This window comes from Trachinotus anak, unplaced genomic scaffold (assembly GCF_046630095.1).
Source record: "Trachinotus anak isolate AG129_WGS33_773 ecotype Australia unplaced genomic scaffold, CSIRO_AGI_Tana_v1 ptg000021l, whole genome shotgun sequence".
Classification (NCBI taxonomy): Eukaryota; Metazoa; Chordata; class Actinopteri; order Carangiformes; family Carangidae; genus Trachinotus; species Trachinotus anak.
In genome coordinates this window covers 1,266,174-1,290,000 of record NW_027273872.1, presented here as the reverse complement: position 1 = coordinate 1,290,000, position 23,827 = coordinate 1,266,174, and the positions used below count along the sequence as shown (strand labels likewise).

General features: G+C 43.2%; 1 protein-coding gene across 6 annotated transcripts in view; it reads left to right on the top strand.

Annotated features, from left to right (window-relative positions):
• Positions 1–23,827, top strand: part of macrod1 (mono-ADP ribosylhydrolase 1) — a 102,178-nt gene that overhangs the window by 63,475 nt on the left and 14,876 nt on the right. For 5 of the 6 annotated variants that reach the window (XR_011694707.1, XR_011694706.1, XM_071506816.1 and 2 more), the window contains exon 5: positions 7,123–7,239. The exons of the other annotated variant lie outside the window; for it this stretch is intronic. Coding sequence is in view for 3 of the 5 variants with exons in the window: in XM_071506816.1 (XP_071362917.1) it covers positions 7,123–7,239 (117 nt within the window). In the remaining 2 variants the exon portion in view is untranslated. The remainder of the gene's footprint in view (positions 1–7,122; positions 7,240–23,827) is intronic. 6 annotated transcript variants of the gene reach the window in all.

Here is a 23,827-nt window from a genome sequence, read left to right as displayed (position 1 = left end):
GTTGTTGGATCCTGTGGCAGTTGCCAACTTTGCAAAGGTGATGATTTAGCCTTGGACTGGAGGAATGAATGTAGCACCCAGTTACTCTTTTAATGCACATATGGCGTGCAGCCACTGTATTAAGATTAAGATTAGAAGGTCAGAACCTATCCTTGAAGCACTGTCCCAGCATCACGTCTGACATCATATTTGCAGCAAAGAGAATCATCTGTACGAAGCCCTCACCTGCTGTGATCTGCTGTATTTGTGTAATAACAAGTTCCTGATCAAACAGAGACACAGGTACAAACAGGCAGCTGCGTTCAGACGTCGAGCTCCGGGTCTGTGGGGACACTGCACAGGATGGGAACCAGCCATGAAGACACTGCCTGCAAACAATTGGTTTAGGTGTTTTAAGACATCCAGAGCACAACCCCAATTAAAATTTTAACCACTTACATTTTTTGACTTGGTAGGGACAGAAAAGAACAAAATCCTCTTGCACTGGATTTTTTTTCAGAGCTAGAAACCCAGGGTGAATTTGTGTGTGCTGACATCTATAATCAATCCTGCAGAGCGGGGATGGGGTTTGATACCCTCCGCTCTCTCAGCTGTGGTCCCTGTGTGTCTGCAGCTCTCTCTCTGCTTTCTCCTTGTCTGGATGAGGAGAAAAATGCAAGTGCAGGATGGGCTTGTCTGCCTTCCTTTCAGAACAAATGAACAAGACAGCATGTATTGTGAATGAAGGGAGAGAGCAGAAGATTGGTTTTAGGGCGCAGAGATGAGCCGAGCAGCAAAGAGCACTTAGTGTACCCTGCACATACAGACAGTACTGTCAGGGTCTCCGCTGCATACATAAATCTGCCTGTTTCACCAGTGTTAGCAGAGCAGCACTCATGTCTGCGTGTGTGTGTAGGTGTAGGTTCATAGTAGTAGTATTTAACAGGTTGTTGTGTATGTGTCTTAGCGTCTGTGTAAACAGACGCTAAGACACATACACAACACAGGCGCATATAGACGACTGTGTGAAGCAGTGTGCATGTGCATGCGTGCATCCACCACCAGACCTATCCTAAATGTTGCCTTGGCAACAAGCTGACTGAAGTAAATGAGTATCCTGCCTCAGCTGAGGGATTGTGGGAAAGCAATATGCCAGCGTTCCACCCCATTAGTTTGACAGACAGCCTGTTTGGCCTATAAGAGGTCAGCTGGCAAGGGCGGCCATATTAGTATTCCATAGGAGAGACCTGGGGATTGGTTTTACTCTCATGTCACTCTACCTGAGTGTGTGTGTGTGTGTTGTTAGAGTGGGTGGTGGGTGTTGAAAGGAGGTAAAGCTGTGGCATATAACACTGCAAGGTGTGTGTGTGTACGTGTGTACGTGCACATCCATGTTAGTATGTGTGCCCTGCTATGGGGTTACAGGCTCTTTGCCAGGTAAGCATATCGCTAATTATCACCTCCAGGTCCCCCTACTTGTCTGCCCCCCCCCCCCCCCCCCCCCCCCCTGTCCATACAGAGCCTGCGATGACACCTAGTCTGGTCAGCTGGCTGGTGACTGGTCTAAAGGAGCCAAAACACTCATTTGCCCCCCCCCTTCCTGCGTCCGTCCATCCACTGCTTCCCTTTTATCCTTTCTCCTCTCTGAACTCTCACTTAACATTCATCTCTTCCCCTTTTGTTTTTCGCCTCCCTCCTCCGCTTCTCTCCTCCGATCCCCCATCTGCTCCTTCTCTCTCCATTTGTTTTTCATATCCATCCCATCTCCCTGTTTGGTAATGAAGGCTAAATAATGAATGTTTTTTAAAATATGGAAATGAGTTTGACACTTCCTAAAAGATCTTTTTAGTGTCTAGTAATATAAATTAAATTCATGACTAATTCATTATAATCTGTTGATGTTGGTTAGTGGCATTAGGTGGAGCCAATTATGGCTGATTGTGGAGTAGTTCAGGTACTCTGTTTACATGCACCAGAGTCAGTGGAGTATGAACAACATGGATCCTTTGACACTGCAGTGATGCTAATTTGGTTAGAGCTTCCTGTGTCTCCACAGACCTGAGGAGAACATCAATACTGATATACAGTACCACATACTGGGCTGATATGAGTTTGACTTCATTATCTCCAAAGCGAAATCAATTTGCACTGAAGCACACATGAAGTAATCACAAAAAAAAAAAAAAATTAAAGATACAAGTTTCAAGCAAATCAGAGCTGTACTGGTGGGTTGTCATAGAAAACAAGACTAAAGTCTGAAATCACTTCTGTTTTATCTGAATGTCTGAATCCTGTGTTTAATTATTGCACTGAACAGTGGCCTAAAGAATCACACAATGGATGGAAATTAGTGAAGCGTGGATCGGCTCTGACGTCACCCTAATCTGTGTGTGTGCATAAATAATCCACCCAACCGAACAAATTATTTTCCATGATTCAGACCCACTGTGGGATATTACACATGAAGGTATAGCAACACATCACACTGATGAAGGCTGGTTTTAAATAAACAGCCATTCAAAGTGAAAGTTGTCCCTCAGTAAAATAGAAACAGCAGCAGATATTTTCCACAATAGTCTGACATTTTTAATCCATCCAAGCTCCCGTTCTGAATGTCACTGCTGCTTCCCCAACACTAACAATTTAAAAGCTCATAATCACGTTTGGCTGCTGCTCAAAATAAATAATAAATCCAAACACACAGTCTGATTCATACTGGACAAAAGCCGAAGCTTCAAATATGTTTAACATTTTAAAGAATGTAATTAATATTTTCCTCGTACATTATACCTGCAGCCAATCTATGCCTGTGTTTATCACTGCGACCTGCACATCACTGCTATACACAACATGTATACGACAACCACTGATAACAATCTCAAACTGCAGCTGTTTCACATTTTAAGAAGCTAAAATGACTGTTGTGCAACGTAAAACAACAAGGAATCATTAATAAAGTATTGATAAAGTATTGATTGTATTAGTATTGGATGTCTGTTAGTGAGTGAATGAGGAAGTGATGTCAGACACCAGTGGAGCAGCTCTGTGATGACATCAGCTTTCTAACACTCAGTGTTAACATGTTTACCAGGTTCATCACCTTAGTTCAGCTCGTTAGCACGCTAACAGCTAATTAGCATTAAATTACCTCTGATGGGAAGATTGGAAATTGACATTTTGGTCTGATGATGATGATGATGCTGGAAAAGTTAGAGACCATCAGAGTTATGACAGTTCATCCTGAGGGGAGCGTGAATGTCTGCAGCACCACACCGGGGGCACTTCAGAGTTAGAACAAAATACACGACCAGTGTCTCTGATACAAACTCTGGGAGCAGCAGCATGTGTGACACTGCAGAGCAATTCCTACTTTTCCCTTTGTAAAAAATTAATTTAAGAAAGTTAAATATTTAATGAAGAACAGTTTTAACTCAGTCATTTCGGTCTTTGCAGCGCGGCCAGATGGACTCAGTTGATATTGTTCTGTGGAAGTAATAAGATAATATTGATAGTTTGAGTCACAGGCCGTCCTTGAGCACTAATTATGTGCCTGCGCTGAAGGAGTGTTGCTGGTGAAGCTTTCCATCAAACGCATCTTTCATTTTGCACTCCCCTCTGCTCATGAACTCCCCCTTCATATTTCGGACTCCATTGAAGTGACAAAACAGTCTGAATCCACTCAGTAACATGCAGCGCTCATGCTGGGCTATTACACTGACTCCCACAGAGTCCGAAGTTACCACAGTCTGAAAGGAAGCTAACACGGGCTGAATGCAGTCAGAGGGACGGAGCTCTTCATTAGAGGTGGGAGTCACTGAGACACTGAATAGGTGCAGGGATATTTATTAGCCCTGCTCAGCAGGTTCAGGCTGTGTCCACAGAGAGTGAGAGAGCAGTCTGCTCTGTCTCCTCTCTCCATTTGACAAGGAGCAGTCTAACTTGAACATGAGGGCGTCAGAGGCTTGTTCAGCTGAATGCACAGAGCATGATTCATGTGAGAGATGTTATTTGCAGCTAAAAGGACAGGATGTGTTGGCTGCAGTCTGGAGACACGAAGGACTTTACTGCAGTGATGTTTCACTGTTTCTCCAAAGATCCAGATGATAACAAATGCAGAAACTAATTGTAGGTCGGGTCGGTAGAATTTGACAGCTGTAACTCCAGTGGGCAGTCAGCTCCCTCCTCCTCGCTCTCTCTGTGGACATGGTAGAGCTCAGCCAAATGCTCAGTGCAGGCTGTTTTCCTAGGAGTGTGAGAAACATGGAGGCCACGGATTGTGTCTCTTTGTGGTCGTTTCTCAAACAGGAAACGTTGACAGTCACAGGCTGTGGTCCAATCAGATTCAAGGCCTCCTCTCTGGCCCCGCCCCTGATGCTAGAGTAAGGGGACATATGCATCAAGATGCACAAACAGCACATTAATCAGGTTTGTGAGGGTTATGGTAACACGCAGGGATTAGTGTTTACACCTCGTTCTGGTGACATGACCTCACATGAAATGTCATGAAAGTCCTAAATGAACTGTCATCCCAACAGCGTTTCTATGCTACGGCACGTGTTACTTAATCTGGGTGTTTAGTTGTATTTACAGCTTGTGTGTGTTGTTGTGTACGTGTGACAGCATCATTGTGTATGTCTGTATTTGCAGCCACTCACTGTAGTACAGTTGTGAACGTGTGGGACTGAGAGCAAAGTGGTGCTCAGGTCAAAAAGCATCGATGTGGCACAAGGTCGTGCAGTCAGTTAACACAGACTGAGCTGAATGTCCAGTTTTCACTGCTGTACACACAAACACACACTTACACTAACACACCCAGCACACAAGCACAGATTCTTGGATCTGTCAAACATGGAGCATGAAACAAAACAAAAAATCCTGTTGGTTCATGTTTCAGTTCAATTTCTTTTCCTTCTGATTCTGTTTTTCTCATCTGTGTTCTTATCTCACTTCAGACCATTTTTACATCTGCTGCTCTCCCTTATTCCCTCCGTCCTCCTCCTGCTCTGCTCCATCTCTACGTCTTATCACACTTGCTCTCTATTTCAGAGTTGGGCTGCTTCAAAGTTAGTGTGTGTAGTGTGTCTGTGTGTCACCTTGAGTACTCTTCACACACACACACACACACACACACACACACACACATCTGTGCACAGCAACACTTGTGCTTCTCCAAAGATGTGCACACCAGCAATATTTCAAACACACACACACACACACACAGCTGGAGTATGGTGCACCCTGAGGAGGCAGCCAGTGTTCAGAGCTCGCCTTTCACACCCTCACACTTAGCTTAGCTCACAGCGCGGCCCAGTTCAGCATGGCAAAGCATGACATGGCACACTACAGCTCAGCGCTGCATGTGATAGGCCAACTAAACACAATAGCGTTCAGATAACACCAGACCCTGCCTGGAGTTACTCACTTTGGCAAAACACACCACTGTAACAGCTGGTCTGTGTACAGCCAGAGATGGAGCCACGGGCTGACACGCTGAGCTGTGACATATGGATGGGTGTTATTGTACTATTTGCACCGAGCGCTGACACGTCTCACAGTGATGTGACAAACTCATTTCTGACAGATGTGTTTTATTCTGGGTTAATTATGAGCTGTTTACATCAGACATTAGTGGGCGTCACTGGAGCCTGGGGTTCACATCCTGAGGCCTGTGTGGTTAGGTTCAGGCAAACAGAAGAACTTTGGTTAAGTTTAAGGACACTAATGAAACAAATACAATAAAGTCACTGTTAACTTTTTCATGATTCAACCAGGGGGACGATCTTTCTTAAACCCTGACCATGAGCTGTGAGCGTCCATAAAAACTGCCTCAGTATGACTCATACAGTTTTGCAGAAGTGGATATAGAAAGGAAAACAATTGAAATACATCCTCAGATTATGTTAAGTGGTATCATTTTTTCCAAAGGTGAGACGCACTTTAATCATGAACAGTATGCAAGTCATACAGAGGAAGTCAGAGCCAAGTGTGGGGGCACAGACTCTGCCCACATTCTGCACATACTGTATTAAAAACATGTCCTCAGGGTGCTTTTGGTGGCCCAGGGCTCTCCACTTTCAACCTTCAGATAAAAATACATGGGACAGAATTAACTGTAAATTAGAAATAAATATACGCGGAGCCTGTAGCCTTTTCTTAACTTAACTTTGCAGAGGATAAGGCCGTCTCTGACCACGATCCAATCAAATCACAGCAAATTGACAACTGTTAAACATATAAGTGAGCAGTTTCTCCTCCGTCTGCCTTCCTCATTGGAATAAATGTGTTTTTTCAATTCTTCTGAAGTTGAGGTTATTTTGAGTAACTGAGCAATTACAAAGTTCCCTTTATAAAAGTGAGTGATTGAATAGATTTTAATGATATTTAAATGTTTTTCTTTACATCACATGTGCTGAAGTCTGTTTTTCTGTGGAAACTGTAATTTCAGGTTTAATCGTTCAGTGTAGGTGAAGTTTTTTTGTTGTTGCATTTTGTCGCACATGACCCTTTTTGTTTGGACTCAGTTTAAGTGAAAAGCTGCTTTATTGGGTCCAAAATGCTGAGAATCATAATTATAAAGCTGTTGAATATTAACTTTGAGGAAATGTGTCTAACTGCAAAGATTCTGACTGAAGCTGTAATTGGCACAGCTGTAAAATTGCTTTTCCTGCATCATTGCCCTCCTGGAAATGAACACAGTCACGCTCTTTAGATGTGGTATGGATCAAAGATAGATACACATTTCTGAATATTATGTAGATTTATGAAAATGTAATTAATAAAGACTAATTGACCAAAAAGTCAGAGTCAGCTGAGTCCTTAATAACACATTAAATCGAGCAATTAACTACTGCAGTAGCCTTAAAATCCATTAAAGAGACTGACACACAGAGAGACAGATGCTTTGACTTATTTAAAGAAGAAAGCAGGATTTGGGTTGAACAGTTAGGAACCTGCAGAAGACAGAAATCCAGCTGCTCAGCACTAATATCAACATTATCCAGGTCCTTTGAGCTCTAAGCTTTGACACCTGAAAATGTCTCTGCTGGAGTTCAAACAGCATTTTGACTCCCTGTAAGTCGTCAGATTGCAGAGGATTCACATAAGTAGGCCAACTCTCTGAATCTCCTGTCGTCTCCTCTCCAGTGGACGGAGCCATCCACCGCGCTGCAGGCCCAAAGCTCAAACAGGAGTGTGCTTCCCTCCACGGGTGTGAGACTGGAGAGGCCAAGATCACCTGCGGCTACGGCCTCCCAGCAAAGTGTGAGTACGAAGTGTGTGAGTGTTTGTGCGACTTCCAGGTCCTCCAGTGCGGCTGCTCAGTGGTTGTACTGGGCTCATTCCAGGAATGGAAACATGGGAAAGTGACAGAGATGCAGAACGTTGCTGCACGGTTGAGTTTCCTCAGACAAAAAAAACTTAAATTGCCTCATATCAACATTTTTTTGGAATAAGATCTTAAAGTAGATCAGTTTTCCTTTTTAGCCCAAACGCAGCCACCAGCAGAAACTCATCTAGTATCCATTTATAGCAAAGTAAATGGCACTCAATTATTAAGTGGCGCTCCACTGCAGCGTGTATAATGTGACGAAACTGAAGATTCAACATGACAGGAAAAGCTTTTCTAGGTGTTTTAGTTCAGGAAGAAAAAACACCCCTCCAGCTTCCCTGACGTCTGAACCCAGTCTGCGTCAAGTATCAGTGCTCAATGTCGACATTAATCAGAGGAACTGAACAACAATAACTATATTGTGTTTCTTAAAGGTCAAAACTGACTTAAAGGTAAAAACCTCTGACTGAAAAACACTCTGAAAACTCCAACATTCAAAGTCCAGCCTGCTTCTATGCACGGAGACATGAATGTGACGTGTTCAGATCAGTTTCACAGCACATGAACATACCGAGGTTTTGTTGCATCTTTCTTGTCTTTAAAGGTAAAACACCACATCACAAAATCTTTCTAAAACTGTCCATTGTGACTCCGACAGCGCTGAAAGAGAAAGACGATAATCAGTGGAGACGATTTTAAATGAACTTATTCTAACATCTGCACTAACATTAGAACAGAGTGTCCAACAGAAGGGAATCAGTTTCTCACATAATATTAATCTGTTCATGCTGCATGTACAGTGTTCACATCCCACCACATGACTCTCAGACAGGTCCCACCACCGACTCCTCCCATTCCAGACTCCATCTTTTGTTGCCCGCCACTGTAAAGTCACACAACATCGTACAAACACATATTACAGTAGTGCAGTCGCCAAGCTTTGTACATTATAATGACCACCCTGTGTGTGTGTGTGTGTGTGTGTGTGTGTGTGTGTGTGTGTGTGTGTGTGTGTGTGTGTGTGTGTGTGTGTGTGTGTGTGTGTGTGTGAGACAGAGATTAAAGGAGCACTGAGTCTGTGTGATATCAGCTTATGGTTCCACGGAGAGTTTAAGTTCACAGAGAAAGAGGAGAAAAGAGGAGGGAGAAGCAATAAGAAAGGCGAGCTGAAGGCAGAATGGAGAGCAGGAATAGAAGAGATAGATAAGGAAGGAGCGAGAGAGTGGTTAAAAACGCAGCAACGTGGGGGAGGGGACAGATGTGAGCGGAGCTGGAGACGGGAGGGAATTAGGAGGAGATGAGTTCTTACGCTGTCTGTTCTCCTTTGTTGCTACAGTTGTTTAACTTCGAAGATCTTAGCTGAAAATTGTGTGTGAGTGGAAACTGCTGCTCGTTGCATATCTGTGTGTTTGATGGGGAACAATTCTCCAAAATCCCAGTTGGTTCAGACGTCAGCTCCATCTTCAGCTCATTGAACGAGCCAAACTTCACAGCTGGGACAGTAAATAGCTGTAATACGTACAAAATATACAGTCTGCCCTAACTTCTAAAACCTCTAAAAGAATAATGATTTGGTGATTTACGTGTGTTATAGTGTTAATGGGAAATAATAAGTTTAGTGACATGAGTAAAGTGATGTTCAGCAGCTGGAGCTGGAGCTTGGAGCGGGATGGTTGTGTTGTCCTGTGTCACGATACGAGATCCTGGACGTTTGTATCGTTGTTTTCATGATTGTGTGCATGTGTGTGTCTCTGATACAGGATGATGCTGTGTACATACTTACTATTGTGTGTTTACCTGAGTCTGTGTGTGAGGTTTAGCAGTGTGTACAGTTCAGGCTGCCTGTCAGGTCCCATCACTCTCCCTCCTGGAACAATCTGTCAGTGTGATATCTGTGTGACTGACTATCATTCTGATTCACTGAGTGACTAACTGTGCATGTGTGTGTGTGTGAGAGAGCCTTACATCTGCGTGCACTGGGGGCTGCCTCTTTCCTCCCAGACAAAATATTAAATCCCAAGAATAATTCAACATGTATCAGCTCCGATGCTTAAACACTCACAACAGGGCTTGATTACCTCCCAGCAGGAGGGAGAGAGAGGTGAGACAGCAGCAGCGGAGGAGAGATAACAAAGCAGGCAGAGCTCTGTGAAGAAATGTGGAAAAGAGCAAGAAATGAAAATGAAAGTCGACAGGAGATGGGCAGGGCGGTTGAGGGACAGGTCCAATCTCAAAGCCAACACTTTGATCTTGATTTGTTCGGGCTTGCCACCAGATGTGGGATTTCAAGAGTGTCTCACTCACGAGTTTGCCAAACGGTCCAGAGGACCTGCTGTCAGCCCTCCATGCAGAGTGCCCGTCGATGATCCTGCAGCCACTTAGCCAGCAGCATCCCAGTCCCGTAACCTAGCAACACCCGGAGCACATGGCACACTGCTGCTGCTGTTTAGCAAGACTCGCATGCAATTTGGGATGTTGACAAATGACAGCTGGAAAATTTGAAGCAGACTCTGCCCAAATTCACATATTAATCAAAACTTAAAGGCAGTTAAACCAGCAATCTGTCGACCGAGGAGAGGAACTGTCTGAGATCCGTCTGTTTGTGCAGAGAATCAGCGTGATGCTCACTTCTGAGCCAGATGCTGTAAGATCCAAGTGTATTTGTGTAGGTGTGTGCTTGTGTGTGTTTTGCGGTTGCCAGACAAGGGAGCGTGGGCTGAATGTGTTGTCCAGACGACCCAGCGCTCAAGAGCTCACCTGTGTACCGATAACACACACCTGTAACCCTGCTAACCTGTTCCCCAGTTGGCCCTCGGTCCCCTGACAAAGAGTCCAGGATACAACATTGCGATGCCCTGGAGAGGGAAGGAGCTGGGGGCGGGTCTAAAGAGAATGAGATTGACAGCGTGGAGTCAGAAGCATCGTCACTGTGGATGAACACTGTGTTAGTGACGTCAGCCTCACACGCTGATATACGATCTGCACAGACACACAAACACAATGCAAATTCACAAGAGCGACACATGTACAACAGTTCCAGCTTCATTATTTCTGCTGACTATGATACAGACACATTATTTGTCTGGGAGCTGCAGCTTTGACAGTTTTACTGGTAAAAATGAAAAATCAGTCCACTGGCGTATTTGAATCGGTCATGTAGTTTGAAAACAAACACTTAGGTCAGCCAAATTTATTTGGACAAAAAAAACAAGGTGAGCTGTGAAATTATTGCCCAGATTGTCTGTGAACATCCATCACTCACAGTGCACCATACTCACCGTGGTTATGCCCACTCACATTTTCATGTGCATGGAGGGATCATTAACAACATTAGGGATGTGCTCACTTTTCAGTCTGGCCTCCAGATAAACAGGTAGATGGATAATTTGCTGGTTAACGAACTACAGGTATAATTATTGTGTAACCGTCTGACTGCTCACATCAGTGCCCGTCAACCTCCAGCAGCCACTTTGGTGAATACAACACAGAACTGATCTTTGAACCAACACTTTAAACCGACTGTTTACAGACTGAGCTGTGACCTATTATCACCTTCTCAGGTGAATTCAGATCCACATTTTGATTCTTGCAGCTTTAAGATTAGTGAAAGTTTAACTGTTTTAAAACTAACTCTGACTCTGCACAGCTTTCAGATGTTTTCAGATTCTTTTTGTAATTGCACACATTGCCTTGTCTCACATGCCAAACACCTTACAGTTTATTTTCAGTCTGCAGTATTTAGGGGGAAATTGGCAGAGAGTGGGAGTAACACGGTTGGAGGTGGAAAAAGATGGAGGGAAAACAAGATGGAGATGGAAAGGCCCATATAGAAAAAGTGCTGAAGGAAATAGAGAGGTACAAAGCAAGAGAGATATCAGTCTGTCAGAAACTGGCTGCTGTGCTCCCCTCTCTTCCCTCCCTGCCTCCCATCTCCCAGTTTCTGTTCCCTCGGTGGCCAATTACTGCTAATTAAAATCCTCACTGCAGCTCTCCCAGACTCCCCCTGTTCCTCTCCTCCAAGACCTCCGTCTCTCTGCTTCGCCTGTCACCCCGTCGCTCTCTCTCCTCTGTTCCTCTGTCTTTGAAGACGTGGTGTTTCTGCCCATCGCCATCAGCCACTTAAACACCTTGTGTCCCTCTGTTCCTCTCATCCACACCCTCTCTCTTTTTTCTCGTCCTCACTCCCACATTTAGTTTCTTTCTTTCTCCCTTGTATCTCACGCTCATCCTCCCCCCTCTGTTCCTATCCTCATCAGCAGTAAGGTTTCTTTAGTAGTGCCAAGAGACTTGACAAGGCTCTGGGCTAAAGACTGTAGCACTCAGACTGTGATACCTTGCTAGTTGGGGAGGTTTTTTTTCCCGTCTTTTTTTTTTTTTTTGACAAGGTTGTCGACATCTTTGCTTCTTCCTGCCTCGGCGTCAGCAGTGCGATCCTTCTAGGTGTTAAAAAGCTTCGTCAAAGCTGCTGCTGATGAGGAGGAGCGTGATGATGATGATCATAGCAGCAGCAGCTCTGGTGTTAATTCATTCAGTTAATTCATTCGCCTTCAAGGAGAAAAAAGAGATCAAAAAAAAAAAAAAACTCCAGTGTTGCTTTGCTCAGGGAAGGGAGAGTTGGAGGGTGAGAGGGAATAAAGAACGTCTTTGCTGCTGCTCTCAGATGAAGAGAATTATGTCCGCTCCTTTTAGCTTCGGCGTCTTGTTCCCCCCCTTCGCCATCTACTCTTGTCCTCCTGTTTAGAATAACTGCCCCTCTGTCTTTTTCAGAGCAAGGTGGAAAGAGATAGGGAGAGCTGTGGGGGCCTTTACAAGACCCGAGCCTTCCTTTTGTGCCAAAGCTCGGGCCTGGATTTAAGAGCTGTGTCCGCTTGGCTGAGCATAAACTGAGGCTGGACACACAAAGGACCAGCTCGCCTTCTTCCTGCCTCCTGCTTTAAAGGCAGATAAAGAAAGACGAGGGACAGATGGAGGTGTGAGGAGAGAGAGGGAAAGGGGAGGGGAGAGCACGGACGGATGGCCGTTGAGTATGAAAAGCAGGAGCAGCGACTCGTGGCCTCCCAGGTAAGAATGGTGGGAGGCCACGGGGGGAGGAGAGGGAGGGGAGGAGGGTGGGCGGCAGAGCCAAAAAAAGAGGGGTAATGACAAAACGCAGGAAAAAAACTGTGATGGCAGATAAAGAAAAGACTGGGCGGGTGTCACCGGATGGCACTCAGTCAAGTTCTTTAAAGGCTGATGTCAGTGTGACGCCCACTTTAAGGAGAACGAACACACACACACACACACACACACACACACACACACACACACACACACACACACACACACACACACACACACACACAGGGCTGTGTGTCAGGTAGGGGATGAACATCGTTTGAGCTTCACTCAAGAACAGATTTACTTTGCTTCTCTTCTCTGTGCCATTATTTTACATTATTTCATGGTGGAGCTGAGATCATAGCCTGTGATGCTCCTTCATAAAACATGAAAAGCAGTTTGTTTTATAAAAATGTCTCAGTGAATCTGTTGGAAACAGGCCTCTGTGTTATAATTGGGTCAGAGGGATTTGTGTTTTAAACGCTGATGAAAGAAGCTTCTTCTTCTTTTGTTCTAATCGATATGATACGTGCGACGGTTTTCTCAGGGGGAAAACAGTATAACACCACCGGAGGGAGAATAACCACCATAGAAGAAGAAGACTGTGGTGGTTTCAGATGAGACTGATGGAACCAGTGATAGTCAAGTCCTTGAACAGTCTGCACCTTATTTTTATACCTACATTTATTACATTTTTAAGAGAAGGTTTTATTCAGAGGGAGGTGGATCCACATGCACATTTTAATTTTATTAATCTCCGTTATTAGAAACATCATTAAATTCACATTCAGACCAGTGGTGGAAAGTAATGAAGTACATTTAATGACATACTGAGCTTAAGTACAATTTTGAGCTCTATGTAATTTATATCTATTGTCTTTTACTTTGTACTTCCAGTTCTGAATCACTGCATTTCAACATGACTAATACAACTTTATCCAGATATATAAGAATATAACAAACCATTCTGCCTCCTTAATGACCACTTTTTACTTTTGATGATATGTCTCTGTGCTTTTACTTTTTACAACCTTTGATGCACAGTTTTTATTCTGTAGCTTATGTTGACATGTAGAATAATTATTTTAATTATTTGGTTTAGTTAATTATTTGTTTTACCAGACACAATGTTTGAAGAGACAGTGATAAAGGAGACATTTGAAGCTTCACATAAATATTAAATTGAGCACCAGAGGTTTAGACATCACACACACACACACACACACACACACACACACACACACACACACACACACACACACACACACACACACACACACACACACACACATAATAGATATTGTACATAAAACATTACAATGTTGATTGTCTACCTAGCTGCACTAAGCAAAGTGATTTCTTAATTGGACTCAAGGTCAGAAATCAATATAACAGCCAAACTGGAGCCTTAAACACATCAGAGAGGAGAGAAAAACTGGACATGCAGCTAAATCATGTGACATCAGGCCACGGTCACATCATTGCTCAGAAAATCTTTTCATGATTTAATGAAGCCTGTTATTCAGAGCTTTTGGAAAAACAGTCTGCAAAGGCCTCACATCTGTGTAACAGTGGGTCACGATTCCCTCGTCTGCCTGGAAGTTCGACCTTTTCCAGCCTCACAGAAACAAAGACACAGAGCATCACTGAAATGCACAGTCACAGGGTAATGACAGCCATTAATTCATATTGCACACTAATGTTCATCTGCAGGCAGTTTTAAATTTCTTCTCTTCATATCATAAACTACCATAATACACATTCAACATGTGCACATATTCATGAATGACTGGAAATATTTCACCTCTAGCAGGATGATAAAATGTGGCCATTACATGCATACTTCTGCACTGTGTGCAACTAGCACAATGATAGCTGCTGTTAGGTAGACGGCATAAAAAGTGCTTGTTGGAAAAATGCTTGTGCAAAATCAGCATGAACAAGCTGGTCTGTTAAGTTTCTCCCTCATTAATCAACAGACAGAGCCAGGAACTGAAAAACAGCAGGAAAAGGCCAAAGCAGCTGCAGAACTGAGGAGGAAGGAGCCGTTTGATTGGTCCATGTGAGTCCACCTCAGTTATTTTAGATGGTTTCCAGTTTACCTGAGTGGAGCCTGTTGAAGGCACTCAGGCCCATAGTCACCTGCCCTGGAACATTTATATGTGGAGACATTTTATTATTTATATTTATATTTTATTATTTATATATTTGTGTTGCGTTCACACAGAAACCACGTGTTCCTGCACGTTGGTGTTTACGCAGGAAGTTCGGTGAAACTCTGATCACCTCATCGTTCCTCTGACCATGTGTACACCTGTTTTTTTTAGAATGAGTTTGATACTGTGAAGTGAAATTAAAGAGGAGACACGGAGTTTAACATAAAACAAAACAGACCAGAGCTTGAATTCATTATTATCATTATGAGTTTTATAAGAATTTGAGAATTCATAAATGGAGATAATTGTGTTTGTGTTCTCAAGATTTCATTTAGCACTGTTTAATATTTTATCCTCATTATTTATTGTGAGTCATTCTTTAAACTGTTTTCATACTATATTAATATTTAATCACAACTTGAGAAGCTTGTCTGGAGCCTGATGATGTCGTCTCTGGTCTCGACAAATGAAGTTCGGAGTCAAACACTTTACAGGTGGAGTTATTGGACCGAAGTTCACTGATCAGCTCCTGTTTGTGATCCGACCGACAGTCGGTGAAACTGCTCGTCTCTCTCGTCGTTCTTCTCTGTGGCTCAGACAGTGTTTCTGTCTGCAGACTGATGGATTAACAGAGAGTCTTTATCCATTTATGGATAATTGTGGGAGTGGAAATGAGGCTCGTACACCTGCCTCCAGTTTCTCAATGAATGAGATTATAAAACGTAATCGTGCTACAAACACATTTATAATTCTGACAAAAAGCATATTTCTGGTTTTGTGCAAACATAGTTTCAGTCATGAATCAACACAGAGTTTTATGCATCTGGCCCCTGGTGTGAAACTGTGAATGATGAATTAGCTCAGCAAAGATGAACTTAGAGGCTCAATGTGTTGCCAAGAATAGGATCATAGGGGAAGCTCAACTTTTTCCTCCAGGAGACAATTAAATAGGAGTATGTGATATTTTCGACAACAGTGAGCTCCCACATTAGTGGTGAAGGTCCCTTCCTGTTTCAACACCACAAAGCTCCTGTGCACAGAACCAGGAGCATCAAGGAACCTGACTGACTGGACCTCAACCATCAACACGACTGTCAGCTCGACCTCATCTCCCAGCATCAGAGCCGACTGACGGCGTTTGGAATATTCTCAATAATCACACGTCAGTATAATGTCCACATACTTTTGGCCATGTAGTGTAATCGACCTCATGTTAGCAAAACCAAAACCAAACAACGGCATCATGCAAACACATAGAACAGAATACAATAGAACAGAGGTGTGTATGTTTCAGTATTTTACTTACTGTCAAATCACACACTTTCAGAAAACACACATCCACTGCCTTTAATACTGCTGCTCACACACACACACACATACACACTCTCTCTCTATAACACACTGTCTCCTTCACACATAAATCCCTCACATCCTAACATGCTCCGCTAACTCTCCATCTCCCCACCGAGCCAACACCCACCACCACCCCTCACCACCCTCTGTGTTTCTGGGTAATGTGAGCCAGCAGCCGTAACATTGGGGTGGGGAGGGAGAGTAGCAGGGGGCGGAAAAGGGTGGGGGGGGTTGATGTATGGTGGAACTAAAGCAACCCTGCCGATCGATAATGTAAACAGGAGCGAAGAGAGGCGGTAAATAAGGCCGACGCCTGACACAACTGTCTACCTCAGGTGACGGAGAGAGAGAGAGGGAGAGAGAGAGAGAGAGAGAGAGAGAGAGAGGAGAAGTAAGGAAGAGGAGGGTGAGGGGAATATCTAATAGGAGAAGAGAGGAAGGACGGGAGAGAGAATAATGCAGGGGTAAAAAGGATAACAGAAAAAAAGAGGAAGGAGAGGTAGAAGGAGGGATAGAAAGGAGGTGATGGAGGGAGGAGAGGGTAATGGGGGTGAGAGGAGAGGTGGGATGACTGGATGAGGTAATGGTGATGAGGGAGACAGGAGGGTGGCGACGAAGGACGGAGAGAGTGAAACAAAGATGGAGTGAGAGGAAAGGGGGGAGGAATCGGAGAGACAGAGGGGAGAGGAGCTGAGAGAAGATGGAGAGAAAGAGAGGAAGGAGAGGAACCGGCCATGGTAAACAAACAGATGATTGGGTTAAAAATCACTGTGGCAATTATAGATTCCAATTCAATTTTAGCAGAAACAGTGAATAAATTTGTTTTTGTGTGTGTGTGTGTGTGTGTGTGTGTGTGTGTGTGTGTGTGTGTGTGTGTGTGTGTGTGTGTGTGTGTGTGTAGCAGTGACATTTAGCAGATGACATGCAGATGAATGACCACCAAGTGACCCACTGTTGAACTGAACCAGCGTAGCACATACAGTAATACATACACACACACACACACACACACACACACACATACACACACACGACCCAGTTGTAAACCCGGCCACTGCTGAGTGCTGCGTTGATGCACTGACACGGCTGAACGACTTTCTGAGAGCACACACTCACTGTGGGCTGCTTCACTACTGGAGCAGTTCAGCCTGAGAGGAGAGTAAACACACACATGACAACATGAACAGCCACACAACTCACAGACAAACACACATGGAGAGCAAATATGTGCCAAACTGCCTTATTATGACTCCACTGTACTCCTTTGTATTTGTGTGGGGTTTTTTTGCTCCTTCATGCGAGACTTCATGTTTGACCACAGTAATTAAACTCGTGTCAGTGAGTGTTTCATCTGTTGTGTGTTTATCTAATTCACATGTTCAAATCTGTCTCTGCTGCTATTTCAAGAGGTTGCAGCCTTCTCCTGCCCTATAAATACAACTGTTGCCTCTCACCAAGAAATGAATCACAATTGTGATTCATCCTCACTTCTTGGAAGCTTTTAAATGTGCAGTTTTAAACCATATTGTTCAGATGTTACAGTGTTATGGGGGTGGGGGTGGGGGGGGGGGGGGGTCTGATGCTCTGAGGTACATTGATGTGAAGTTGTTTGGGCCAGTGTCTGTAAATTAGATTCATTTTGCATCAGAAGGTTTCACTGAATTTCACTGAGAAGCAGAAGATCGTGATATAATCTGATTATTATATCGTTCTACAAATGTCACTCGTCCTAATCAATAATTCTGACCAAGCTGAGAAACTGCCTGTAGCTTCAAAGAGCAGAAATAGTCAAATATGGGCAACTATTCTGAATATCAGTTCATTGTCAATGATCAATACTTGGTCTTATGATGGTAACTGAACTTTAGGCTCTGAAAAAATTAACGTGTAATAGACTAAAGATGAGCTGAGGAAAAAATCAGCAGGTAATGAAAATATTTTTTTTGCTTGACACATAAATCTGATGCCAAACAGTGAGTTATAGGCCATTGCTTTGAATATCAATTTGATTATTATTTCATATGATTTTTCATGCATGTGCCATGACTTGATATACATTCATACTGGAAAATATCCAGATTAATTTCATGGTAATTATTTAACCATAGCCTTCACATTAAGTTATTCAGTTTGACAGTTAGGTAAAACAGTTATAAATATATATAAATCCTGCCTCAAAACAGATTTTATTTATAGTCACATCTCCTTCATTGTTTTCAAGAGGTTGATCCACAATCGAATGAGTGATGGATGAAAACATCAGATGGCTGAAGTGTCTCTGCTCAGACCAGTGAAGCTACAGAACTGACAGTAAAGTACGTTACAACATGTTGTTGTAGGTGTAAGAGGAAAAAAGTCTCTGGGTGACGATGTGGCACTGAACATTTATTCTTCCTGCAGCCAGAGCTCACTGAGAAAACGTCCGTGTGTGGACACTGAGCTGAGATTCAGAGTAGATGTGGACTGAGGAGAGTCATGAGGGTTATCAAGCATGATCCTCCCACCGCTGATTACAGATGTGTCTCTGAATTAGCCCCATGACGCCTGCAGAGGGATCATCACTGATGAGAGGCTGAAGCAACGGTTCGTCACTCACACCCTGAGACCAGACACCAACTCTCTCACTCTTGCTCCTTCAGAGCCAACTGTTGCATCAAACAGCCTAAAACTACATAAAACGCCTCTGAACACACAACGACTGTGAACAATTCTTTACGCAAATCAGGGAAAAATCAGAAACGTTAGAGTTTGAGATTTTTACACTTTGACACGACTGAGGTTTGAATCTTACTTCAGCTCAGTTTCTTCTTCTGTTGTTAGTTGTCTGATATGAAAGAACTTATACAGCATAAACCTTTGATGATCTATGCAATTGGAGAATATTAGTGTCTAATAGCCTTGTCAGTGTCTAAACAGGCTTTGATTGAAGCACTTACTAGTGTTTCTGTGTGGGTCCGTGCACTCAGGCTAAGTGATTTCTCAGGGACTGCACCCTCCTTCATCATCAGCCAGCAGTTCGATGAAGCACTGTCACGTTATCCAGACAAAGTTTCCTTCAGTCCGTGTCTGTTGACTCCGCTGTGAGGAGGACTCTCAGACTTTCATCCCCACACTTCTGGTCTCGGAGACACCGAAGCATCACAGCATATCGTTTCTGATAAGTTGGCATCGCAGCGAAGCTCCTGGTTAATGATTGAGTGTATTTTACCTAAAGTGCTGCTTGATTCAAAAGAGCAAGAGAAATGCAAATCCTGTGCTGAGCACAGCACACAGCTTATGTTTGGTATGTTAGCAACCACTCATGTAAAACCACTCATCTACATTTTCCATCAGCTCTGTGAAGCGTTTTAGTGTCTTTCAGCTCCTTGTTTTGTTTTTACAGCCTGTAAATCTACTGTATTTCAGTCACTGGGAGTTTTCAGGGAGCTTCTCTTTCTGATCATTGATTGAAGGCTGTGCTGTGTTAGTGGAGCAGAATCAAACTTATACTAAAGATTACAAATAATGAATGGCACCTTTTTACTGGTGAAGAAAGATCCTTTGTGATATTTTTATGGATACGAAAACCAATTTGAATTTAATTAAATATTTTATTAAATTATATGGAATTGTATTCAAACAGCTTCAAAATGTCTGATGTCGAACGATGATTAATCAGATTTTACCAGTTCTTTTGTATCATTGTCTGATTGTGAAAAAGAGAAAAATCGAGAAAGTAAAGTTTTAAATAGTAAAAAAAGTCAAATTTTACAATAACCTGTGATGATGAAGCAGATTTTTATATCAAGCTTGTGTCAAAGAAAGTGACGTGTAAAACCTGGTTGACATGTTATCAGAATATTTACTAGCACACTTCACACATTTGAAGCAGTGTGATTGAAGTCAGAATTTTCTCTCCATCAGATTTGCATCTCAAACAGTTTGTGATGAAGGAAAAACACAGTAGAACAGTTTGTTTGGCAGCAGGAGCTCTGCTCTACAGTTTGGGCATAATGAGCAGATCCTACGTCACTGAACAAATATCCTCCACTGATTGTGGTTTTTTCTTTGTCAATGGACACAACTACAACAGTTTCTAACAGCAAACAGATGCTGGGGAAGTGAGAATGCATTTCATGCCTCTGCTATGAATTTCTGGTTTGGAAATAGGATCTTAACACTGTGTTAAGTCTTTCTGTGTAATGGCCTCCAATCTGCCGAGGGCTGGATTAAAGAGCTTCTTCTGGGCTTCTTGCAGCTTGTTAACTCTGTGTGTGTGTGTGAGAGTGAGAGAGAGAGAGAGAGAGAGAGAGAAAGTGTTGCATTAATGTCCAATATGATTAATAATTAAACTCCTATTGTTTTGACTTGTATGGAGCTAATTTCAATATCATTCAGTTTATTTTATGAACCTTTTTGAAATAAGGTCAATGTACTGAAATACAGCAGCTGTTGCCAGATCAGCAGCGTTGCCAAATTGGGTGGTTTTCCTCCCAGCAGGCCAAGTCTCTGTTTAACTGGGTGGTTAAAACGGCTGTAGAAGGCCTGAGGACTGAGGGACGCCTCTTCTACCATTTGTGTTGTTTAGCCAGTGAAAAGTTATAAAGCTGGATTCCAACGAACAGCCGTGACATGTGAGGAGGCAATACTGCACGAGGAGAAAGAGACAGGTGCACAATAACCATCTGACTAAACAGGAAGTTAGTTATGGTGGTATCGTTTATCAGCAGGGTCAACAGATACTGGGGAACCTTGAAACCACCGTTTCAAATCTGAACACGCAGACATGACAAACATATGTTTTAGATTCACTGCACTTGTCTGAGGATATGATTGTGTCCAAGGTCCATCACAAACAATCCTCCTTCTCTTTGAAGCGATACAAAACTGTGACATCTTCCCATATATATTATAAAGTAAAGTTATCACGTGTGGATAATCTTTCTAATGCCAAGTTGTGGGTTCACCTAAACTGTTACTGTTACTGTTGGATATAAAATATGACTGCACATAAGCTACAGAGTGATAATGACATTTACTGCTAAGACATCACTGTTAGTGAGGTTATGTGTTCACTGATACACAGGTTAAAATCAGGCTGGTTAATGATGGAAGGGAAGTATTGATTTATTTGATGTCAGTAAAATCTGCCGACTTCAGATCAGTATCATGAGACACTCAAGTCGAGACTGAAGCGTCAAAATTGATCTGCAAAGGAAAAAACCTGAGATTATTTCTCTTCACGGGATCCTCAGCACTGGATTCATGTGTTGTTGAAATGGAATTTTGTGTCGAGGCGGTGGTCCGGCCAGCTTTTATCACAGTGTTGGGATTCACGCTGAGAGCAACATGCTGAGCCTCATCAGAATGTGTGGTGGAGACGGCGTGGGCGTGTAGAGGCTGGTTAAACCACATCTCGACTGCAGCTCTCTGTTCCTCACTCAGCCTCTGTTTGCTGGGTGTTCTGTTCCATTCCCCTCTCTCTCTCTCTCTCTCTCTCTCTCTCTGACTCTCTCTCTCTCTCTCTCTCTCTCTCTCTCTCTCTCTCTCTCTCTCTCTGCTTTCAATTCAACACACTTCAGTTCGTTTACTCTTTATTTAATCACTTCTTCCAACTGAAATAGTTTTTTCAGGCAAAAAACAAACAAAGGTATAAATTAGTCAAGTGTTCCAGCTGCTGTGTGACAGAAAAATATGAAAAATATATTGTGCAAAGCAATTAGACACAGTGAAAGACATTATTGCTGTAAACTTGCTGAGAGAGACAAAGAAAGCTCTTTTCAATTATTGTCGTTTGTGTCAAACTCGTAGTAAAGCATTTATGTAAAAGGAGCGAGAAGCGAGAGCGTCTGTGGGAACGTATCCATCCTCTGGCGGCCGGACTGGAGGTCATCAGCTCCTGGAAACAGCGGCAGCTCTCAGGCCGTCTGCTCCGGAAGCTTCCAGGCTAATTGCAACAAAAACAAACCAGCAGATTTCTCTGTTGATTTACTAATTAATAAAGCACCTCGACAATTATTTGCATGTCACATTAAAACCAGTGACATCAGTGTATTTATGGCTGCGCATGATACTTGTACACTGTGTACGGGTGCGGACAGAAACAGCCGTGTCTCTAGCTGGAGTCCAGATTTCTGAATCGCTGCCCACAGCTCAGCTTTGTCAGCTTTCAGATGATGAGTAAGGATGTGAAGATTTGATGCAGAATCGATCTGTTACCGGGTGAAATGTTAATGTGAAATGTGAAAAACACAACAACCTTCCACCTAATGTTGTCACAAGTGAAGAGCCTGCCTGCAGTGTTGATGTGAGGGTGTTCCTGTTTGTCTTCTCTTGATGTAAGTAGTTCAGATTTTATTTTATGGGTAAAAAGATGAATGGCAAACTTCAGAGCTGCTCCACAGCCCAGAACAATAAATCAAACAATTCTCTGTGTGGAATCACCTCAGGATAACACAGCTCACTATCTGCACTCGTCTTCTTCTCTGTCTTGACTGAAGCGTTTTATAGTTTCCAATTCAAAAAAAAGAGCACAGAACTTCTTCTCTTCACTTTTCATTTCTTACATCAAATGAGTTCACTACTGAGTCAGACCTGTGTGAGGTCATCACAGTCTCCTCCCACACATCTACAAAACCAAAGACTCATGTGGCTCCAGAAAGAACTCACCTCCACTGTAAACACACTTTATTGTGCTGTAGATTTTTAAATGGATTTAATTGCCATTTTTGCTCATCAGTCTACAAATTTATTAAAAATCAGAAACTAAAATCTCTCATTTACAAAAGTAATCAGACCGTTTGCTGTAGCAGGTGCATTTAATTATCCTGGAGATGTATCCAGAACTTAGCTGGAGTCCACCTGTGGCTAATTGAATTGATTGGATTTAGACAAGTACACACCTGTGAATATAAGGTCCCATCATTCAAACTGTATTTTCTGGATAAAAACAAGCCATGAGTCCAAGAAAATCTCTGTGATCAGGGCAAGGATATGAGAAACTCTGAGGAGCACAGTGGCCTCAGTGACGGTGAAATAGATGAAGTTTGTGACCAGCTGGACTCTTCATGGAGCAGAGGTCCTCTGACGGGAGAACCTGTCACAAGGACGCTTATATAAGACAGTCACCCAATCACAAACTGCCAGAGCTTAGACAGAGTGAAGTCAACATCAGTATCAACCTCATGGTGACCTCAGGGGACCACAAACATCAGAAGAAGATCACATAGCTGGGAGCTGATCTCAGGGATGGGCTGAGAGTCTGAACAGCTGCTTCAGGTGTTTCTAAAGTGGCTCAGTAACAGAGGGATAAATACAGAGAGGAACCTATAAAGTGAACAAACAATTGAATAAATGCTGAACCTTTTATGCTGTTTTACTTTCACAGTCGGTTGATGGAAGCCACGTTGGGTAAAAGGCAGAAAGGCAGATGATCGCCTGCCTGGAGTTTACCAAACAGAATTTAAAGGACTTGAGGAAAAAGATTCTGTGGTGTGATGAGACAAAACATGAAACTCTCTGGGCTCAAACATCAGGCCCTGTTTATCTTCAGGCTGAAACCATCAGGGATGCATGATGGTGGCAGCATCGTGCTTGGCGGGGGGGGTTCTCATTAGGAAGACTGATCAGAAGAAGAAGAAGAAGACCTGCTGCAGAGAGCACGACACCTGAGACTGGGGGGACGGTTCACCTTCCAGCAGCTGAGACTTCAGGACACATCTCACTGCCCCTCAGTGACTCAGCCAAAGCTCAGACTTAAACCCTGATCAAGGATCTGTGGAGACACCTGAAGACGCTTCCTGTCCAATCTGATGCAGCTTTAGAGGATCTGCCAGGAAGAATGGGATCCAGATCCAGGTGTGTGAAGCTTGTGGAGATTTACCAAAGAAGACTTGAAGCTGTAGTCGCTGCCAAAATGGCTTCGACAGAGACCTGA